Raw genomic sequence first — 21,285 nt, 5'->3', positions numbered from 1 at the left:
CCAAGTTTCATTGTAGTCAGCTAGACCTCTCAATAGGGCTTATCATCAAGTAGTTTCACTTCAATAAACTGATTAATCCAAAATCTAAACAACTGAAAAGCTCAAGCTCAAATACTAGAATTTCTTTGCACTCAACCCTCTTGAAAAGAAATATTAAATGTAAACATTGACTAGAAGTATCTGGTTTATCTTACTAGACTTTTAAGATTAAATCTGCTGCTATTCCGGCATCTGAAATACTGCAGCCTCATAAACTTTGGTCCTGATGCAGACTCTGAAGTATCCAAGGTGCCTTCTCAGCACCACCACATCCAAACTGCTATCATACATGATAATTGTCTACATACTTGCATTTATCTAGTGGTTTAAAATGTACACAGTATTTTATATATATTGTCTAACCATATATTGATGTTTATTCATACATGCATGCATTTATGGACGTTGACTCAGTACTAGGTGTTCAGACTATAAACTGGTCAAGTTCTAGTTAGATATATGAACATCCCGTGATAATGCAGTAAGATCAAAGTAACGTAAAGTAGCTGGGTCTGAAGCACGCAGGAAGAGCAATACAGACAAAGTGACACTTGAGCAAGGTATTGAAAAAGATTTTCAGGCAGAAGAGGGAGAGCTTCTGGCAGAAGGAAAAATGGCAGGAAAAGTACAGTTATCAAAGAGCCAGGACTAGCTGAGGAAAGGTGAGCCCCTTGGTGTGGCTGGAGAATATATAAAAGCCCTAGAGGACAAAAAGTGTCAAGAGATAAAGCAGGAAAAGTAAGAAGATCTTTAAAACAGAGAACTTTGGGCTTCAGCTTCTAGACCATGAGAGGAGGGGGACTAGAAACCTTAAAGGGGTGGGGGACAATGGCAGCTCTGTTCTATAGAGTGATGATTCTGCAACAGTGAGGAGTGAGAGAGGCCGGTGTGGGAGACCTGGGAGCAGGAAGGGTCAGGAACTTCCAAGAGCCTGAATCAGAGTAGTGGCAGTGAGCCTAGAGAGGAAGAAATGGCTCTGAGAAAGAGTTGGAAGAATGTAGAATGGCTAAAGATCTATGAGGAATAAAAAGAAAGGAGATAGCAAGGCTTCCAGTTTGGGCAGCTGAGTAGATTATGATGCCACTATCCAAGATGAGAAATTCCAGAGAGGCATCAGACTTTGTGAGAAAAATACTGAGGTTCATTTTGGGCACCCTGGGTCTGAAATGCCAGGACAAATTCAGATGTTTAGAATGCAGTTAGAAATATGAGCATGGAGCCTAGAAAGATTTAAGGTCTCCGAGATAGAGAATTGGCAGTCTTCAGCATGCGGTCAGAGCCAGAGGAGTGAATGAGATTGCCAAGAGTAAGCAAATGAAATAATTAAGAGGCTAAGGATGTATCCTGGGAAACATCATCAGAAGTGCTAAGGAAAAATAATGATCCATGGAGGATTGGATATGGAAACAAAGAAAGAATTGAATCCAGAAGAAACCCCAGGTTTTGAGCTGGGAGACTGGCAAAATTGTGGTTTCATTAGCAAAAATGAGTAAGTCAGGAAAACAAAGGAGTTCGATGATCAGTTTTAGACAAGTCAAAAAGTGTTTTCTGTCAATAAACGATAAGACATACTACTTTATACTTAAATTATTTCCATTTGTCAGTTTTATATTTCTTAAAGGCTGTCTGGTTATCACCAAATAATGTACCATCATATATTTTAAAAAGGTCATTGGATTGGGAATCGAAACCAATTGAGTTCGTTCTGGACCTACTATTCATTCAAATACTTATTAAACATTTCCTATACGCCATGCACTGTGTTATCTGCTGGAGATGCAATGGTGCAGTACCACCCTTCTAGAGTAATAGAGAAAACTGATTAATCAGTTACATGCAAATAAATATGTAAATACAAGTGTACTAAGTGCTTTTAAAAATCAGGTGCCAGCTATGTATGAATTCATAACATCGCGGGGACCTGACCTAACATGAGGCTCAGGGAAGACTTTTTTTTTTTTCCTTTTTTTGAGACAAAGTCTCGCTCTGTCACCAGGCTGGGGTGCAATGGTGCAATCTCAGCTCACTGCAACCTCCACCTACCGGGTTCAAGTGATTCTCCTGCCTCAGTCTCCCGAGTAGCTGGGACTACATGTGCACGCCACCACACCTAGCTAAGGCTTGTACTTTTAGCAGAGACGGGGTTTCGCCATGTTGGCCAGGATGGTCTCTTGACCTCGTGATCCACCCGCCTCGGCCTCTCAAAGTGCTGAGATTACAGGCATGAGCCACCGCCCCTGGCCCAGGGAAGGCATTTTTGAAGAAATAATAGTTGAATTGAGATCTGATAAAAGAAGTAGGAGCAAAATGGGGGGGTGCAGTTTTCCAAGAAGAGAAGACAGTACATATAAAGGGCTGGTGATAGGAGGCAGAATGTCCATTTTGAATTGGTAAAACAAAGGAGCAAGAGTGGATTGGAGAAGATAAAGTCAAAGAGTCTGAATGAGTCTAATGAGATGGGCAGAGTCCAGATTACGCAAGGTTTTGTAGTCTCTCTTCAGGTACCTATCCTGAGAGCAGTGAGAAGGTTTTAGAAGAGTTCAAATAGAAGGTTATCTGAAGAGATAGGCATTTAAAAAAAAAGAGAGAGAGAGAGAGAGAGAGAGGTGGTTGCATTGTAGAGAACAGAATAGTGAAGAGCAAAATTGGTTGCAGAAACACTAATCAGAGGGCTGTTACAGAGCCTGGACAAGAAATGATGGGTGCTTGTACCCAGAGAGAGTGGGGGTGAAGAGGAAAAAAAGTCGAAAAGAAGAGGAAGGCAAATTCAACAGAACTTAATGGATTGGCTTGAGGTGCTGGATTTAGGGAGTCAAATATGATCCTCAGGTTTCTTTCTGGCTTATGCAACTGAGAGATGATCTTGCCATTCACCAAAATGGGGATCCATGGAAGAGCAAGCAGGCTTGTAGTGGTGGCAGTTCTTAAGCTCAGTTCAGTATACGTTGGGTTTGAGGTCCATTTGAGATACCCAAATGGAGGCTCAAAAATAGCCTTGACACATAGATCTGAAGGAAGAGTCTAGAAAGGAGGTTAACAATTTGGGAGTCATTGGAATATAGATGACTATTTAAAACACTGGTGTACACAGGACTTTAGGGCTGCAGCATGAGATAAGGAGAGGGACTCAAATTGAGTCTTTAGAAGGAATTGAAGCATTTAATATCCAGGTAGAGAAGGATAACATGGCAAATGAGAATGAGAACATGTAGAAAAGCAAGAGAGTTAAGTAAAAGGAGAGTGTTCCAAGACAAGAAGGTGGGAAGGAGTGATCAGCAAACTCCATACCTTTGGGCAATGCCCATAATCCCTTTATTTATCTGTTAAACCAAGAAATAATCACTGCATTCCTGAGTATTGTTATAGTAACCAAATCTAATGTTTGAGGAAATGTTGAAATCTGTAAGTTGTTTTATTATGTAGTTACTCTCAGTTCTTGGGTTTTATTTTGTTTTCAAACACTGGGATCATTCACACCCTTATCTTACTCTTCCAGGCCTCTTAGAACAAGAGCCAAAAATATATGAATTTGAAAGGGAAAATGTTCCCAATTCTTTGTGCATAATTGCATGGAAAGTAATTCCACTCAGAACCTGGAACATCTCTCCCACTTGGTTTTCTCTTTTTCCTTTTCCTAAGAATCTAGAAATCGCCAGAAAGTACTTTGTGTCCTGTGAGTATAGGCTTGAGCACTTCAGTTCTAGAAATAAACCTAGTAGGTAAACAGCTTCCTGTGATTAAATGGCTAGCTCTGGAGTGGAAGAAGCTTCTGGTATTCAGGGAACACCTTACTGGTACATTCTGCATTCATCGTGGTATAATTAGGGACACGTCACAAGCTCTCCACTTTGACTTTTGGAGTGGTTATTTATTACTTGGTGTTCAGGAAGAGGGAAGGCCAGATGAGAATGGACCCCCTCCCCACACAACTTGTCTGTCCAAGCCACTGGCACAGTAACTGTTCCTCACCCTCACTGCTGATTGAGAGTAGAGCTAGCTAGCACCAAACCCTCACTCTTCCTCTAGGTCAGATGCTGGGCTTGTGGCAATAGTTCCAACCACAAGCTGACTACTATATACAAATGATTCATTTCCAGCCTTCTGCTTTCCTTTAAAGAGTCAGCTGTCATGTGCCGCCTGTGACTCACTCAAGCTCCTTTGCCCCAGTGAAATAAGCACTCTATAGATTCCTGAGTTCCAGGCCCCTCCTAAGCCAAACGAGTCACATTGTTTTTATGGTGATACAGCACGGAAGCATCCTGGCTAATTCCCATTTGTTGTCCTGCCAGCGAAAGCACCATCGTTTCTAAGCATAAGAAGTGAGAGAAGGCAATTTGTGTTGCTTTGTTTATGCAGGACAACCCTTAAGCCAGTTGTGGCATGCAAAATACTTAAGAGTGAATGCGTATTTCCACAGTGGTTCAGAAAGTAAAAGATGGCCATATACACCCGATGATTCTAATTCCATATTATGCTTGTGAGGCAGTGCAGAGACTTTCAGAAACTTCAGGAAGTGATCCTAAACTCTTCACACTCTATAAACTGAAGCCTACCCTAATGAAGCTCCACGAAGGACGTTGATCTTATGCTCATTTCAAATTGGCCATGTTTTCTAAACTGTAGTTTTTCCTATCAGCTGTATATCAGACCAAAAAAAAAAAAAATCTGTTAGTTTGAAATGAGGATTTCATGTGAGAGAGAAGTTTTGGTGGCCACATTTTTATAATCTCATTTTCTGAGATCCTCCTCACCCGTATCCCTTATATTCCAGAATCGGGTCAGCTGTCATTAGCTTTTGCCAAATGTTCATACTGTTGAGGCCACAGACAGATGAATCACCTATTGCCTAACTGAATTAAGCTAAAATGTGTCACTGGCAGGATCCTTATTACAAAATCATGCCCTGATACCACTTCTGTCAGTATGTTTTGCTGTTGAATGTATTATTGATATTCATCAATCAAATGAGCAAGGGCAAGAAATGTTTTGGACTTCTGTAGGAGCTGTGTTATGTTACTTTATATAAATGAAAAGTAATTATGTAACTAAATATGAATTCTAACCCATATAGTGATTTTTTAATATTATAGACCTTGACATTGTTAGCAACCATATTATGGACTAACTTAATCACATTTTATAGGATAGTTTATTACTTGTATTTGTTATGATATAGTCTCATATAGTCTCGATGAAGTAAAATGTGGTTTATAGAAAATTTATTTTTAAATAATGTCATCACCTAGGTAACCTGAAGTTTCAGAGTGAAAGTAAGCATTTAAGCTTGTGGTTAAAATCTGCTTGATGAAGATCAGATTCATAAAAAATGCAAACTGGTTTCTTTAGTCAATAAAGAATAAAACCTGAGGTCAGCTTTCTTCGTGATCAATAGCAGCCTCACTACCTCAGTAAGATAAGATGGGAAGTAACATTTTGTGATTCCCAGTCTATGTTCAGTGATTTTAAGGGAATATCGCAATATTCTTAAAATCCAGTAAAATTTGATTTCTAAAATATTTCATGCAGTAATTTTATAAATAAGAGAACAGTGTTCTGAAATCAAGAAAAGTTTATTAGTCTCAACTGATTAAATTCACAAACATTGAGCATCTATTCCATAAAAGACACTGAACAAAGCTTTTTAGGCTATACAAGAAAATAAAATGTTCTTTGCCCTCGGGAAGCTTTTAAGTTAACAAGGAAGACACATTACACAGTACAGAAAGTTTAATAACAATTTAAAACAAGTAATAATGTGTTTTAAACTAAAGAAGGTATCAAGAGATAGCATATGCATAATTGCCGAGTGATACAGATGCTGCAGGCTTTCAAAAAAGAGAAAGAACACTTGAGGCAGATGTCAGTAGAAACAAATTCACTGAATAGATAGGATTTGAGCCAAACCACTATTAATAATTTCACCAATTATGGGCTAGGAATAGAAACAAATCATGATTGGTGTTGGGTTTGACAGCTATACCTGGAGGCTTTCATCTTATTATCTGCCTACATCTACAGTATTGATTCATATGTCACTTCTTCAATTTGTAGAGTTCACTAAAGGCCATTTGTCTAAAAACAAAGGCCAGTCACAGTATCGGCATCCTTTTGTAGAGTTTGTCAAGCAGAAAAGTGAGAAAATGCAAATAATTATATAAAGTTCAATATCTCAATGCAAGATATCATCTTTACTCTGAAGATAGACATATTATTAGAATGATACTTTTTAAGATTGTCTTTAATAACATTTGTTAACTATGAAGAGAAGTATGTTTACTAATCCAATCAAGTTAAGGTAGTAAAAACTAATTTTATTTTATTTTATTTTTATTTATTTATTTATTTATTTTTTGAGACGGAGTTTTGCTCTTGTTGCCCAGGCTGGAGTGCAGTGGCGTGATCTCGGCTCACTGCAACCTCCACCTCCCAGCTTCAAGCAATTCTCTTGCCACAGCCTTCCCAAGTAGCTGGGATTATAGGCATGTGCCACCAAGCCCGGCTAATTTTGTATTTTTTTTTTTAGTAGAGATGAAGTTTCTCCGTGTGGGTCAGGCTGGTCTTGAACTCCTGACCTCAGGTGATCCGCCCACCTTGGCCTCCCAAAGTGCTGGGATTACAGGCATGAGCCACTTTGCCCAGCCTTAGTAAAAACTAATTTTAAAAAACATAGCCTTGACCGACCTTTCAGGTGACTGTTGTTTTCAAACAAATGGAAAATAGCAGTGCTTTCCAAACATGAATGTACTCAGAGGTCACCTGAGAGTCATGTTAAAATGCAGATTCTGGCAGGGCACAGATCACACCTGTAATCCCAGCACTTTGGGAGGCAGAGGTGGGAGGATCACTTGAGCCCAGGAGGTCAAGGCTGTAGGGAGCTGTGATTGCGCTACTTTACTCCAGCATGGGTGACAGAGTGAGACCCTATCTCAAAAATTAAAAATGAAAAAGAATATTTAATATGACTTTTGTCTTTTATTCTTACCCAACTCCATATTTTTGCCTTTAGCACGAAAGCAAGAGATTATCAAAGTCACTGAACAACTGATCGAAGCTATCAACAATGGGGACTTTGAAGCCTACACGTGAGTAGCAGACGTTTACTTTGCTTTCATGCATATGGTAAATATATTTTTTATATGAATGCATTCTTCAACACGTCTGAATTCACATATATTTAATTCAAGGTTTGATATGTCAACAATAGTTTTATTTCATGGTATAAATGACTAAGTGCCCCTAGGAGAGAAAAATTTATTTAAGATTTCAGAGGCCAGGCACAGTGGCTCACACCTGTAATCCTTGCACTTTGGAAGGCCAAGGTGGGAAGACTGCTTGAGGCCAAGAGTTCAAGACCAACCTGGGTGACAAAACAAGACCCCGTTTCTACAAAAAGTTTAAAAATTAGTCAGGCATAGTGGTGCACACCTGTAGTCCCACATACTTGGGAGGCTGAGGCAGGAGGATCACCTAAGCCCAGGAGGTCGAGGCTGCATGGAGCCATGATCACATCACTGCACTCCAGCCTGGGTGACAGAGTGAGACCCTGTCTCAAAAAAGAAAAGAAAAAAGATTTCACAGAGAGAAGGCTTGACTTCTGATCCAACGATTGGAGATTTCTTTGTAAATATGCAGATGTATAACCACTCCCACATCACACATACAGAAGTCCAGATGAGAAAAGGTCAGTCCAGGCAGAGCAATTCATGTGAGCAAACACACAAAAAAATATGAAAGTACATAAAATGTGCATTTCAGCTTAAGAAATGTTTTCCCTTGCAGTTCTGCAGAGGTTCTGGGGCAGAGAAAGAGATTAGGAGGTGACATGAGGCAGCCTTCTCTCTTCAGCCAGTACAGCTCAACTTTATCTGCATCTCTTTTATATGTTTGTATCTTAAGGAAAACTTTACTTGAAGAATGGGTTCTAATGCTTATTTAAAGTTTATAAACTCCTGGATCATAGGAACTATGAAGGAAATTACTTTGCTGAAGTTAAAATAAAGCATTCAATTTAAATAGGGCCTTCTCCTTACACCATGCAACTAATGAGTTCCACCCCAGTGAAAGACTTAAAATGCAAAACAGAGATTGAATCTGATCTCTGGCTAGAAAGATCCAAAAGCTGAAGATATAATCATAAATGAGAACATAATATGATTATACCTAAATAGATAAAACGTGTATACTTTAATTAAAAAACCAAGAATAAAAGAGACAAACAAACTTAGAAAAACATTTGCAAAACATATATCAAAAGTTAATTTTTTATATTGCGTGAATATGGTTGAAAAGTAGAAAAATAGGTAAAGAACATGAACTGACTATTATCAGAGGAGGAAATATAAATGACAAGTAAACTAGTAAAGGCATGTTCATGTTAACTAATTAAGTATACACAAACTTGAATGCAAGAGCCTCTTCTCCCTATAAAGTCAGCAGAGATGTAAATTCTGCTGATAGCCAGCAAGGTGCAGATACTGCAGGACAATGGTGACTTTCCTCCACCATGGAATAAAACACAATTAGGTGCAAACTTTCAGGGTGGTGGTGGTGGCAGATATGGGGGGATTAGTAATATATTTTGTTGTATAATCTGTTATTATATACCTGAAAGCTTTTATAAAGGCTCACTTTACTGTAATACTATAATTCTACTTATAAGAATTTAACAAGTATAAATTTTTTATGTAAAACATGAACAAAAATTTGTGAACAAAGATATATACTGAAGCAAAATTGATAATAGTGAAAAATTGGAAACAATGTATATGCCCAACAGTACCATTCCCATTAAATCATCTTTGGTACAATGGTTATGTTGAGTTTCTAGCGACCTGGAAAAATATTTATGATGTTTTTACTGAAAATTAAGCAGGACTTAAAAGAGTATGTACATAATTATTACAACTACAAAAGTAAAAGGTATTAAAAGTGCCAGGTGCGATGTCTCACGCCTGTAATCCCAGCGCTTTGGGAGGCCAAGGCAGGCAGATCACCTGAGGTTGGAAGTTCAAGACCAGCCTGACCAGCATGGAGAAACCCCGTCTCTACTAAAAGTACAAAATTAGCCAGGTGTGGTGGTCCAAGCCTGTAATCCCAGCTACTTGGGAGGCTGAGGCAGGAGAATCACTTGAACCCAGGAGGCAGAGGTTGCGGTGAGCTGAGATCGCACCATTGCACTCCAGCCTGGGCAACAAGAGTGAAACTCTTTCTCAAAAAATAAACAAATAAATAAATAAAAAGTATTAAAAGTGGAATGAAACATGCCAAATTAGATTTTAAAAAGAAAAAAAGAAGTTGCCTCTGAGAGGTAAAATTATGTGTGAATTTTTTTCCTGCTTTTTTTATTCTTCCCAAATTTTACATAAGCAAGTATTACTTTTATCATTAGTTATAAATAAACACAAAATATAAAATATGGACGAGATTAGCTAAATGTAAGACGGAAACTATATCAGGAGCTTCTTCTTATAACTTAAATATGTGTGCATATATGTATAAACACATGCATATACTTGTGTATGAGTGTATCCATTCTTTATCATGACCTAATAAGGCATACTTGGAATAAAAGAAATAGTAAAAATTGGAGTTAAGAAGAACAGTCTGTTTTCAGAGACAACCGTTCCCTATTAAACAATTGTTTATAGCTGTGCCATAGAACCTGCTTTTTAAAAATTCTTGTTGCTGTTATATCCTTGTTAGATACATATGATTATCCAAAGAATAAGATTATTCTTTTTTTAAAAATCTTTTTTTTTGCAATAGCATTTCCTTGTGGAATGATAAAAAGTTGTGTTTGTTATTGTTAAAAAGAAAAAAAGAAGTTGCCTCTGAGAGGTAAAATTGTGTATGAATTTTTTTCCTGCTTCTTTTATATTCTTTCTAAATTTATAAACAGATACTACTGTTATATAGGGAGCAATTGTAGCCAGGCAAAAGTGTATGTTTCCTATATTCTCAGTTTAAAATAGGGTATTTTAAATAATGCTAAACCTTGGGATCATACCAGTTCACTAATATCTTTGCCTATGGAGACTTATAATCTGGCCTGATTTTGTACTTTCCAGCCAGAGCTAATCCAACAGGGCTTCCATTCGAGAGCTTTTGGGATGGTAGAATGTACTGGTGTATCCCTGTCAGCTGGTCCTTAGAACACCTGTTCAGATCACACACACCCACATGTCAAATGGCAGCTTTGTGGATCTTTCATTAATACAAAGCCTTTTATGGGGTAGATGGATGATTAGATAGATAGATAGATAGATAGATAGATAGATAGATAGAGATAGATAGACAGACAGACAGAGACAGACAGAGACACACACACACACACACACACACACACACACACATTTCCAAATATACTGACTCTTTTTCATGGCTGGGTAAGAAGATCCATCATGGCACAGTGATTCCCAGATTATGTTAGTACTGATGTAAGGCAGTAAGAAATTTTGGTTCACTGATAATGACAACCAAAAACCATATTTATAGAGGAAGTAATAGCCCCTGGCAGAATAAATTCTTGTTACCATAGGAACGCTGTTCTTCCCATTTTGCTTCTTAGAAAGAGACTATATATATTTGATTTTAAGCTTAAAAACGCCTGCCCAGCAGGCAATCTGAAGTGAAGGTTACTGTAATCCTTGCCCCCATCATCTTTAAGGCACAAAGGATATCCACTGTGATTTCTACTTTTTAAAGGTATTCTTTAAATAACACCGGTTCCACGTTCTATAAACAGTACTGCACTTTGAGGAACTACAGTGAGTTAGACTTTTGAAATTTGTGTTTCTGTTGAACATTTAAAAAATTTTGCTCCCCCTCCACCCAAATGGGGAATTTCTCTATGAAATTAGATGTGGCCCCATCCACTGTATTACCCTTTGGGGCAAATTAATAAACAGTCCAAAATCCTTTGATTTGTACTCCATTTGATCTACCTTGTGAACTCCCATTCATTCTTCAAATCCAGGTCTTGTCACCTTCTCTGAGAAGCCTACGCTGATCACCATAGGCCCAAAGGAAATATTTTCTTCTCTGCATTTCCAGGGGCCTTACACACATAACACAGTGACCCTGCTTTCCATATCAAGCAACCAGTCATCATTCCCCAAGCATACTCTGCATTTTCACAGCAGCAGACCATTGCACTTGCTGTCCTCCCCCTGCCCACCACCTCCCACACACCTGGAAAACTCTTACTCATTCTTCAAAGCCCAGCTCAAATTTTCTTCCTCTCTTAAACCTTTCCTGTTCACTGTCTATTAGTAATCTGTTTTTTGAGCACTTCACATTTTCATCTATTCTAGTATTGATTATTGTATAATTGCTTGTTTTGAAGAATATCTGCCACATAGTAAGTGTTCAGCAATTCTTTACTGAATAAATAAATTTCTCCAAAGAAAGCTCATTGGTTTTTTCCAAATATTTAAAATTGTGCACCCCTTTATTGAATCATATTTCTAGGATTAAGAAAGAAAACCAATATGAGCATTTGAACCTTCTGTTGATTTCATTTTAAAAATAAAATAAACTTAAACACAATTATAAGATGTAAGTCTCGTGGACATTGCCAGGAAGTGTAGGGTGTGATACTTTCTTTCAAGTCAATTGTAATATACATGTTTGACATGAATGTAGGATATGTGGTCCATCAAAAATTATTCCAAGGCCAAGCATGGTGGATCACCCCTGTAATCCCATACTTTGGGAGGTCAGGTGGGAGGATCACTTATGCCTAGAGTCCGAGACGAGCCTGGGCAACATAAGGAAACCCCATCTCTACTAGAAATAAAAATTTAAAAATTAACCCAGCATGGTACTGTACGCCAATACTCCCAGCTACTAGGGAGGCTAAGCCGGGAGGATTGCTTGAGTCTGGAAGGTTGAGGCTGCAGTGAGCCATGATTGCACCACTACACTCCAGCCTGGGCAATGGAGCAAGACCCTGTCTCAAAAATAATAATAATTATTATTATTATTATTGCAGAAGTATTTAATTTCAGAATCAAAGATAGTTTTATAGGATTTGGAGAGTGTCTTACACTTGGACAATAGGACTTGGAGAGCATTTTTAAAAAATAGTAAACCTCAATCAAGAGTTAGAAAAACTGGAAAATTCACCTTAAAAATAAAAAAGTAGAAATTATAAAAAGGGGCCTCCTAAAATATTGTATATTATCATCTGCTTGAACTGGATAAATTAGTTTGTTCCTATCAGAGTTCTCTGCAAAATGTCTTTTTAAGAGTCTGCTCCTCAACCCACCTTGCCAAGGTTTATGATAGAACTTTTGTATGTAAGTGTTTTTAGAGGCTCTTTCCTTCAGTGACTGGTAAATCAGAATGTTTACACATGAAACAACAAAACACATTAAAGCACCTATTAATTGGTTGTTTTCATTATTTTTCTTTTACAGAAAAATCTGTGACCCAGGCCTTACTGCTTTTGAACCTGAAGCTTTGGGTAATTTAGTGGAAGGGATGGATTTTCACCGATTCTACTTTGAAAATGGTACATTTATTCCTAATTTAATAACATGCCCTTTTTAAACCTCTCTGAATTTTCCCAAATTTGCAGATTATTTTGCTCTTTTCTACAATGAGAGTTTTTACCTTCATCCAGCATTTGAAACCATACAATGGTTTTGTATTCAAAATTGAAAAAAAAATATGTCAGGCTTGGCTTACAGTTTTGGTGTGTTTTAAAAAATATCTTTGTAAAAAAATTAATGTTGACTGGGCACTGTGGCTCGTGCCTGTAATCCCAGCGCTTTGGGGGCCAAGGCGGGTGGATCACTTGAGGTCAGGAGTTTGAGACCAGCCTGACCAACATGGTAAAGGCTCATCTCTACTAAAAATACAAAATTAGCTGGGCATGGTGGTGCACACCTGTAATCCCAGCTACTTGGGAGGCTGAGGTATGAGAATTGCTTGAACCCGTGAGGTGGAAGTTGCAGTGAGCCAAGATCGCAAGCCTGGGCAACAAGAGTGAAACTCTATCTCAAAAAAAAAAAAAAAAAAAAAAGTAATGTTGATTGAATACACTTCAAGCAAGTTGCAGTTAATGTATAATATAAGCTATAAAGCAGTTACAAAAAATGTTATTTCACATTTTCATAAAACTATATATAAAAAAATTAGGCAGGCACGCCGGCTCATGCCAGTAATCCCAACACTTTAGGAAGCTGAGGTGGCAGGATAGCGATAGTTTAAGGCCAGAAATTCAAGACCAGTATGAGCAACATAGTGAGACCCCATCTCTACAAAGAATATAAAAATTAACCAGGCATGATGACAAGCACCTATAGTCCCAGCTACTTGGGAAGCTGAGATGGGAGATCACTTTGAGCCCAGGAGATTGAGGCTGCAGTGAGCTATAATCATGCCACTGGACTCCTGCCTGGGTGACAGAACGAGACCCTGTCTCAAATTTTAAAAATAAGAAAAAGAAAAAATAGGAGGAAAAAATTTTTAAAAACCACACCATGCCAAAATATTTAACATAGAAGAGTGCTTTCAAGCATATGTGATGCTTATTTTCAAAGTAAAATGAAAATGAAGGTGAGTAATCAGATAAATCTTTCAATTCAAATTTTAAGACTTGTGGTAGTTTCAGAGGAAACAGCCACTTTTCAAAGAAGGTGACAAAAGAAGTTCATCCTGCAGAAATCCTTCAGGTCATCAAGAAAAATGTAAACCAGGAATTCCCTTTATCCTTCTCTTTTTCCTTACACCTAATGACATTAGACATTATGCTGTGTTTGCATCTTGCATTAAGGGAATTTACTATTTTTGCAGAGATCTTATTGAATTAAAAAAGAAATGTATTACAGGAATGATTAGGATAATCACATCACTTTCAGTAATTATAAGCTTTGATAAGAATGTCTGTCTTGGCATGGATTTTCGAATTAAGATGTGTTGGATGAGTTACTTTTTCTTATATGCATTAGACATTTACAAACAAATAAACAAAAAGAACTATTTGATAAATTCTCTTTAACAAAATTTCAGTAAATGTTATCATATTCCCTATATTCCAGTGTTCTGATAGCATCTCATGTTTCCTCCAACTAACTCTCTATCGACACCATCTGATCCCTAATGAAAGAATTAACTCATTAATATTTTAACCTATTTCAGTATAACACTATATATCATGTTCCATAAATATAATTCCTTCATAATGGGGTATTTAGGTGACTATAATAATATTTTATATAATTTGAATAGATGTTTTCTGAGAATGGAAAGCATGTTTGGATAACAGCTAAAAACAATTCAACCTTTTCTAGTGATCTAAGAAAGAAACAGCATCAATAAGTGATGTGCACTAAATCCTCCTCGTATCTCTTGGTGACTGAATAATTAGAATTGGTAACTACTGTCAAAACCAGAGGCTGGAACATAGTGAGGGCTACTCAGTCAAGGGAAAGAGCTAGAAGACCAGAATCAGGCTATGTGCCAACACCACATTTTGAATGTTTATCAGATGATCACAGTGGACTATCATGGAATGGACTCTAGTATGTGGAGGAGTCAGAGGATGAGATGAGAAACAAGTTCATAGGCTTGTTCAAAGGCTACCACCAGCCTTATTTTGAAGACAGTGATGTCTATACCTGAAACTTGATATATTTCCCTTCTCCCACGTACTTCACCAACTAACAAAAACCACCACCACCACAAGATCCCTGGTCAGCTGTCCCAGCAGTTCATTCCTGGAAAAGACAGGGGCACTGCTTGGCACACCTGGGCCAGGCCTTCTTCACTTCTATTCATATTGTGATTTCTGTTTCTAACCACTTTCCATTGTAAATAAATATATCTCTCCAGCTTTTTCACCCAATCAAAATTTCCAGAGAGCATATAAATGCCTGTAAAGGAAACCAGATAAAATAAAGACTGTATCCACTTTGGTTCTTTTTTTGCTTTGTACAGTGCCCAGTACCCGATTAGTACAAATAGTAGATTAATTAACTAATTAATTAGTGAGTGAATAAATGTCATTTCATTCATTGGTCCTAACTGAAGTTATTACTGGTTTTAGTTTCCTTTGCATAGAAACTAAATTTTGCTTTTCATGTTTTTCTCTTTCAGCTTTGTCCAAAAGCAATAAACCAATCCACACTATTATTCTAAACCCTCATGTACATCTGGTAGGGGATGATGCCGCCTGCATAGCATATATTAGGCTCACACAGTACATGGATGGCAGTGGAATGCCAAAGACAATGCAGTCAGAAGAGACTCGTGTGTGGCACCGCCGGGATGGAAAGTGGCAGAATGTTCATTTTCATCGCTCGGGGTCACCGACAGTACCCATCAAGTAAATATTTCCAGGCTGTCAGCTTCTTTGTTAATACACCCATGGTCAGCTCCTTCTACTTATTCCACTGTTAATAGCATGGTATATGTTATTTAACGCTAGTAGTTGGTTACACTGATGAAAATAAATGCCTTCACGGGAAAGGTTTATGATTCTCTGGAAAGATCAATCAGATCAGCCATTTGTGGGTTGAAACTTGCTATAGAGCAGTATATGATAGGTTTAGACAGGACGAGAGACTACCTGATCAAAATCTCACAGGGTTAAATCTAGAGGATTTGTATAATAAGGCAAAATATTTGTGACTTCATTTTCTCAATTGACAGAAGAAGGGGATATCAGAGGAAAACATAGGGAGGAGTTTCTAAAATGGGCAATATATTATCAGGAGTTTCATTTCATAGATGATCCCCTAAAGCTCAGTTAGAGAGACAGCATTTAAAAGGCCATTGTCAGGTAGTGCAATGTCATTCTCACCTCACCACTCTACCTCAGATATCATTTGCTTTTCCAGTCAGCGATTAGGCACATATTTATTGTGAGTCACCTAGGTGCTTAATCTATGCCAGATTCAACACAAAGTACAAGATATTGCTTTCAAGAAACATGTATTCTCATTTAGCCAATCATTGATTCTAAAGAAAAAAATGGTATAATAAAGTTTATCATCAACTTCAGAATACAATAGAATTAATGAACAGTGTAGTAAACTGTTTATAACAGTTTGGAAGTACACTTTGTATATAAGATAGAATTTTGGACAAAATCTTAAATGATGAGTAGAATTTAGAGACATAGACTGAAAAAGCAAAGGAGGATAGTCCAAGCTAAATGAGCATCATGAAGAAAAGTACAATATCAGGGTTTAGTTTAATATGGTAGAACATTATTGGTAAGGAAGGCCGGTTACAACTAAAGAGGAATAATTGAAAATAGGCTTATTGGTAAAGTGGAGTGAAATGAAAACAAGAAGAGTTTAAACTCAGTGTAGAAGTTTGGTCCACTGTTGATCTCTTTCCAAATTCTCTCACCAGGATCACCTGTTAATATTTGAGATTTGGAATGGGGGTTCATACAAACAGCCATTCAACTCACTCCAGAGAATCCATCATGATTTCTTAGTTTGATAGCATACCACAGTGGTTTTCAGAGGCCTTCGTATAGCCTTAATAATTATATATCACTGTTAGATTTGTAAAAAGTGGGTCAACAGGGACAAAAATCAAACCAAACCAAACAATAGGCTGAAATTTATTCCCAAAACCATAGCTATGTAATTAAGAGAAAAACACAAGAGGAATATGAAGATAATGAAGACACCCGTTTTTGTGTGTTTTTCACCCCAAAGAGGTACAGCACAAATCGCCAGTTAATATAGAAGGGGTTACATTCATACAGTACCAGGGGTTTAGGTTTTTTTGCAGTTCCCTGAAGTGTTTATGGGATGAAGCCTATTCAAGAAAACTTCATTTTATGCCAGGTGGCTTAAATGGGGCTTCTTTTAATAGGCCACCCTGTATTCCAAATGGGAAAGAAAACTTCTCAGGAGGCACCTCTTTGTGGCAAAACATCTAAGGCCTGAAAACCATTCACATATGGGTCTTGTAAGTAACATCCTGCTCCGTGATACTTTGTGACTGGAGCTGAATGAAAAGCTGCATGGCTGTTTTCCTTCCTTTTGAGGATATTTTTTCTTGCATAATATTCAATGAAAAACGCACAAGGTCTTTGAAAATTCATAGCAATTTTGCATGAGCTTTTGAATCTAACGTTCAGCCCTATTTGGTAGCATAATCCTTATTTTAAAGGTAATAAACACTGAAAAGAATTTTTTCCAACATGTGGATTGTGTCATGTTAGAATCCTGAAGTTTTCACATCAAAAGTAAATTATGTCTGGGTCAGTTCAGATAACTCTCAATTATCCGGACTTAATTTATATTAAGCTTTAGAATCCTTTGGTGTCTTAAGCATTCTTTCAAGAGGTTGCAGTTCTGTAAGCAGCTGGCTATGGCGAATGTGTAAATCAATTTGCTGTGCCTGACTGAGTATAATGGTACTTGACCATGAGGACAGGCCACAGGAGGAAGTCAAGCTGAAATTTAAAACTCACAAAATGGGTAATTCCAGAGGATAATTGAAAGTTGACTGTAATTAACTTCATGCTTTTGTTGTTGTTTTTAATTAATTGTTTCTTAGACTTGGGTTACAAGCATTCAGATATGTATGGTGCTGTTGTGAATATTTGCCTCATTCAGAGAACTAAACCTTATCAGAGCTTTTAACAAATAGTGCTCCCAGCTGTTGCTTTCAGCAAAGGAGATCTCCAATTAAAGAGAGTAATCATGTTCTCTCTCCTTTTGAGACTATATTCCTTGTTAAATTGACTTCTAGGTTTGATTTCCCAAGGAATCTAACAATAATAACAGAAGCTAAGGATGAACTTGAATTTTAAGTCTATTTCAACAAAAGGATTATATTCATTTACTAATTTGTCCAGTAAACAGGAATGCTTAAGATGTATACTTAGATTTAATAATGTGACTGAAGACTGTGTCTCTGTCTCTTTATTTTTAGCTTAGCTTTGTGTGAAAAAATAATACTGATCTTCTAATTTAATACTCTCTTTGTGTAACATTGTATGTTTCTTCTTGTAATGATCACAAGCAAACATCTCTTATACATAGTGTTTTCAATCTATTTGTTAGCCAAGTTATAAAACTGTAGCCTAGTCAAATCTATGGCAAAGCAATTTGATGATATTTTGTAAAACAATATAATTTATTTCTTCCTCCCCCTTTCTCCTTTCAGCTAAATTTCAACAGTGCCACTTCTGCATTCTCTGTTCTCAAGGCACCTGGATGGTGACCCTGGGCCGTCCTCTCCTCCTCTTCATGCATGTTTCTGAGTGCATGAAGTTGTGAAGGTCCTACATGTAATGCATATGTGATGCATCATCTTATCATATATTCCTTCCTATACATTGTTTACACTTCAACTACGGGGATGTTCCACGCAAACTTAAATTACTGTTGGCAAAACAATAGGGGGAGATTAGACAAAAAAAAAAAATCCACAATATTCCAAGTACAACTCTTCATCAAGTTTCTCTGTTAATGCCAAGATTTAACAGACTTAAGAACTATTGTTCTCTGAATGACAGTTGTAAGAGAAATGTAAATTTTTTAGAACTCTTCGCTGTTAATCTGTTTTGGCTTGTTTGGTTTTTTTTTTTTTTTTTTTTAAGGTAAAAAAAAATACACCTTCAGTTTCCTGGTGTGATCCTGGTTAAAATGGATGATTTTTCATTGAAAGTTTTGCTGATTAACAATTAAAGTGGGTTGATATGTGGGCAAAATCACTTATGAAAGTAGAAGCAAGAATCAGTTGGTTTGCTACCACATAAAGCCATGCTGTTTTTGGTCAAACTGTGTAAACTGGAAAAATTCACATTATTTCTGAGTTTAATCACTTTAGGATATGTTCACATTGTTTTGGTGAATTTGCTGAATTGAATTGTTTTTCTTTCTCAAATCTGTGATCTCTTTTCTTTATCCTGTTTCTTTGTTCCTTTCGTTTGCTTTCTTATTTTTCTTTTGTTCCATTCTTTTCTTACTTTTTTCCCTTTTCCTTTTTTGGGGAGGCCGGCTAGTAGTGTGTGAGAAAAGAATAAAAGTGAAATTTGCATAATGAAGGTAAAAGGGAAATAAAAGTCTTTTGAAGGTAGCTATACTAGCACTTTTGATCATCTTCAGGGCCCACAAAAATGTTGTCAAGATTTTAAAGGTTTATAATTCTGCTTAAGCTCTAGTTTGGACTTAGGTATCCTAACTATGTTGGAGGTATTTGCATTGTTTAAAGTTAGGATAAAAGCAAGTTCCTCCTGTGACTGCAACGTCTTACTGATTGGGACAGTTGCCAGGAGGATACCAACTTGATAGCAGAGGGGGTTTTATGCAAACGCACTCACCTCCGCCTTGGGGAATGAAAGGGTCACTTCTGCATCATCACTAGCTAGTTTTCTAGTGTTAGAGAGGCTTACAAATGTTTGCCATTCTCATAAGTGTTTTGAACTTGATCTTTGTGACTTGTGCTTTTTTAGCTTCTCTCTTGAATCAGAGTATCATTGTCTTCCTCCAAGGAGTTAGAATTTCCCAGTTTAAAACAAAAAGGGAAATGTCCTAGGTTTTCTTTGTGCTTCTCATTTTTCCTTTGTTGATTCAATTCCTGTGATTTTTGTTCTCTTCCCTGAAGTGCTTTACAGTGCATGGAATCTCCGTCATTGTTATTTTAACGATAGTAATTCAGTCCTCAGAAGCCTATTTTTAAAGCAGAAGCAAAAAAGAAAAACAAAACAACAAAAACAACCCTTCCTCTTTTCTCTCATCTCACCTCTCTGTGTTGATTACTAATCATCTTAGATATTATTGCTAGTGGATGTATGGTAGATGGGTTGAAGCTTTTCTGATAATTATTACACAATTTAAAACAACATATATATTTAAAATAAATATATACAGTAAATATATTGAGCCATGTTAACCTGCCAATGAGATCTGTGAAAAAATAATGGCCTCATTTTTCCCTTTTTAATTTCTTTTACCCTTTTGTGAAGCAGCTATACGTGGCATACATGTATTTAAAGAAAAAAAATAGATGTAGAGTGTTTTTTTTACACTTTTAACTAAGCATGTGGTGTTGAAGTATTACTGTAGATCAAGTTTGTCTTCCGCACTAAGATGTGAGGAAATTGTGATTTGTTCTCTCCACCACAAAAGAATTACACATTTATTATCTTCTATCATTTTGAAACACTGCAGTTTACCATGGGACACTGTATATATTTCTTGCCATAATGGTAAAGGACTGATTGATATATTTAAGAGTTAATAAATTTGTGATTTCTGCTGACAGTGCGTCCATCTTTATTTCTTCAGAAGAGGTACTGTATGTATGCCTGCATGGTGCTGGCCAGTGTCAAGGGCAGTGTGTCCTACTCTGGTCTCATTTAGTACATAACAATTTGCACTTGGTGAGAATGGCAAGTTAATTGTTCTCTGTGAGCAAAACAATGGTCTCTTCTGGGAAAATGTTGCTGAGAACAATATAGTTAACAACTAAGACTCCTAAAAGCTTCTCTAAACTGTACCCTCCAATCCAGCCTTCACATGGCTGCTTTTTTTTTTTTTTTTTAATACGAACCTGTCCTTGTAACACTTTGATGTTATCATTTCTGGGATACAGGCAAGCACCCCAGCTCCTGCTACTCCCCAGCTTGAACTTGAGCATACATGGATGCTCAGCTTCTTTTGATTTGCTAAAAACATCACACTTGCTCACATGCCTGTTTATGCTGTTCATGTTGTTTATGTTTCTTACCTAGAATAAATAGTCTCTTCCCCTACTTCTTTTCCCGACTTCTTACTTTTTCTTAAGATTCAGTGTACAGCATCATGCTCCACAGCAAACCTTCCTAGGCCCTATTCTGGGCTTTCCTTCCCTCTCAAAACCTACATAATAGATTTTATTTACCTCTCCTGTCAACCACATTGTTTTGAAAATATATTTCTATTTGTGTCTCCTCTACTGCAGTATAATGTCTCCATGGGCAAGAACTGTGTATTCATCATTGCATTCCTAAACCCAAACCAAGGCCAGGAATGGAGATATCATTGATAAATAGTTGTTGAATTGAGGCCAAGCCCTTTTGATAACAGAAGCCTCAAGGGGTACCCAGATAGTCCTTGTTTTAATGATGGGTTCTCTCACCACTGTCTTGATGCTCTGAGCAAGTTACCTCTTCCCTCTGACCCTCAGTTTCCATATTTGTAAAATGAGAATAAACATACCAACTTAATAAAGATATTGTGAGGATTAATGGGTACAGAGTGACTAGAATGATATTTGATAGAAATT

The 21,285-nt window shown here is 37.2% G+C and overlaps 1 protein-coding gene across 47 annotated transcripts in view; it reads left to right on the top strand.

Annotated features, from left to right (window-relative positions):
- The window catches only part of CAMK2D (calcium/calmodulin dependent protein kinase II delta), a 309,552-nt gene extending 289,272 nt beyond the window's left edge, over positions 1-20,280 (top strand). For 19 of the 47 annotated variants that reach the window (XM_024356250.3, XM_024356241.3, XM_016952087.4 and 16 more), the window contains 5 exons: positions 7,046-7,121; positions 12,459-12,553; positions 15,142-15,370; positions 16,879-16,974; positions 18,181-20,280. In XM_024356250.3, the coding sequence (XP_024212018.1) occupies positions 7,046-7,121; positions 12,459-12,553; positions 15,142-15,370; positions 16,879-16,945 (467 nt within the window). In that variant the 3' untranslated portion in view covers positions 16,946-16,974; positions 18,181-20,280. Of the gene's footprint in view, positions 1-7,045; positions 7,122-12,458; positions 12,554-15,141; positions 15,415-16,878; positions 16,975-18,180 lie in introns of all 47 variants that reach the window. The other 28 variants (XM_024356257.3, XM_024356254.3, XM_024356244.3 and 25 more) reach the window with 2 other exon arrangements.
- Positions 20,281-21,285: the final 1,005 nt, after the last annotated feature.

This window comes from Pan troglodytes, chromosome 3, assembly GCF_028858775.2.
Source record: "Pan troglodytes isolate AG18354 chromosome 3, NHGRI_mPanTro3-v2.0_pri, whole genome shotgun sequence".
Lineage (NCBI taxonomy): Eukaryota > Metazoa > Chordata > Mammalia > Primates > Hominidae > Pan > Pan troglodytes.
Note: the sequence above shows the minus strand (reverse complement) of the source record. Positions and strands in the feature narration are given on the sequence as shown.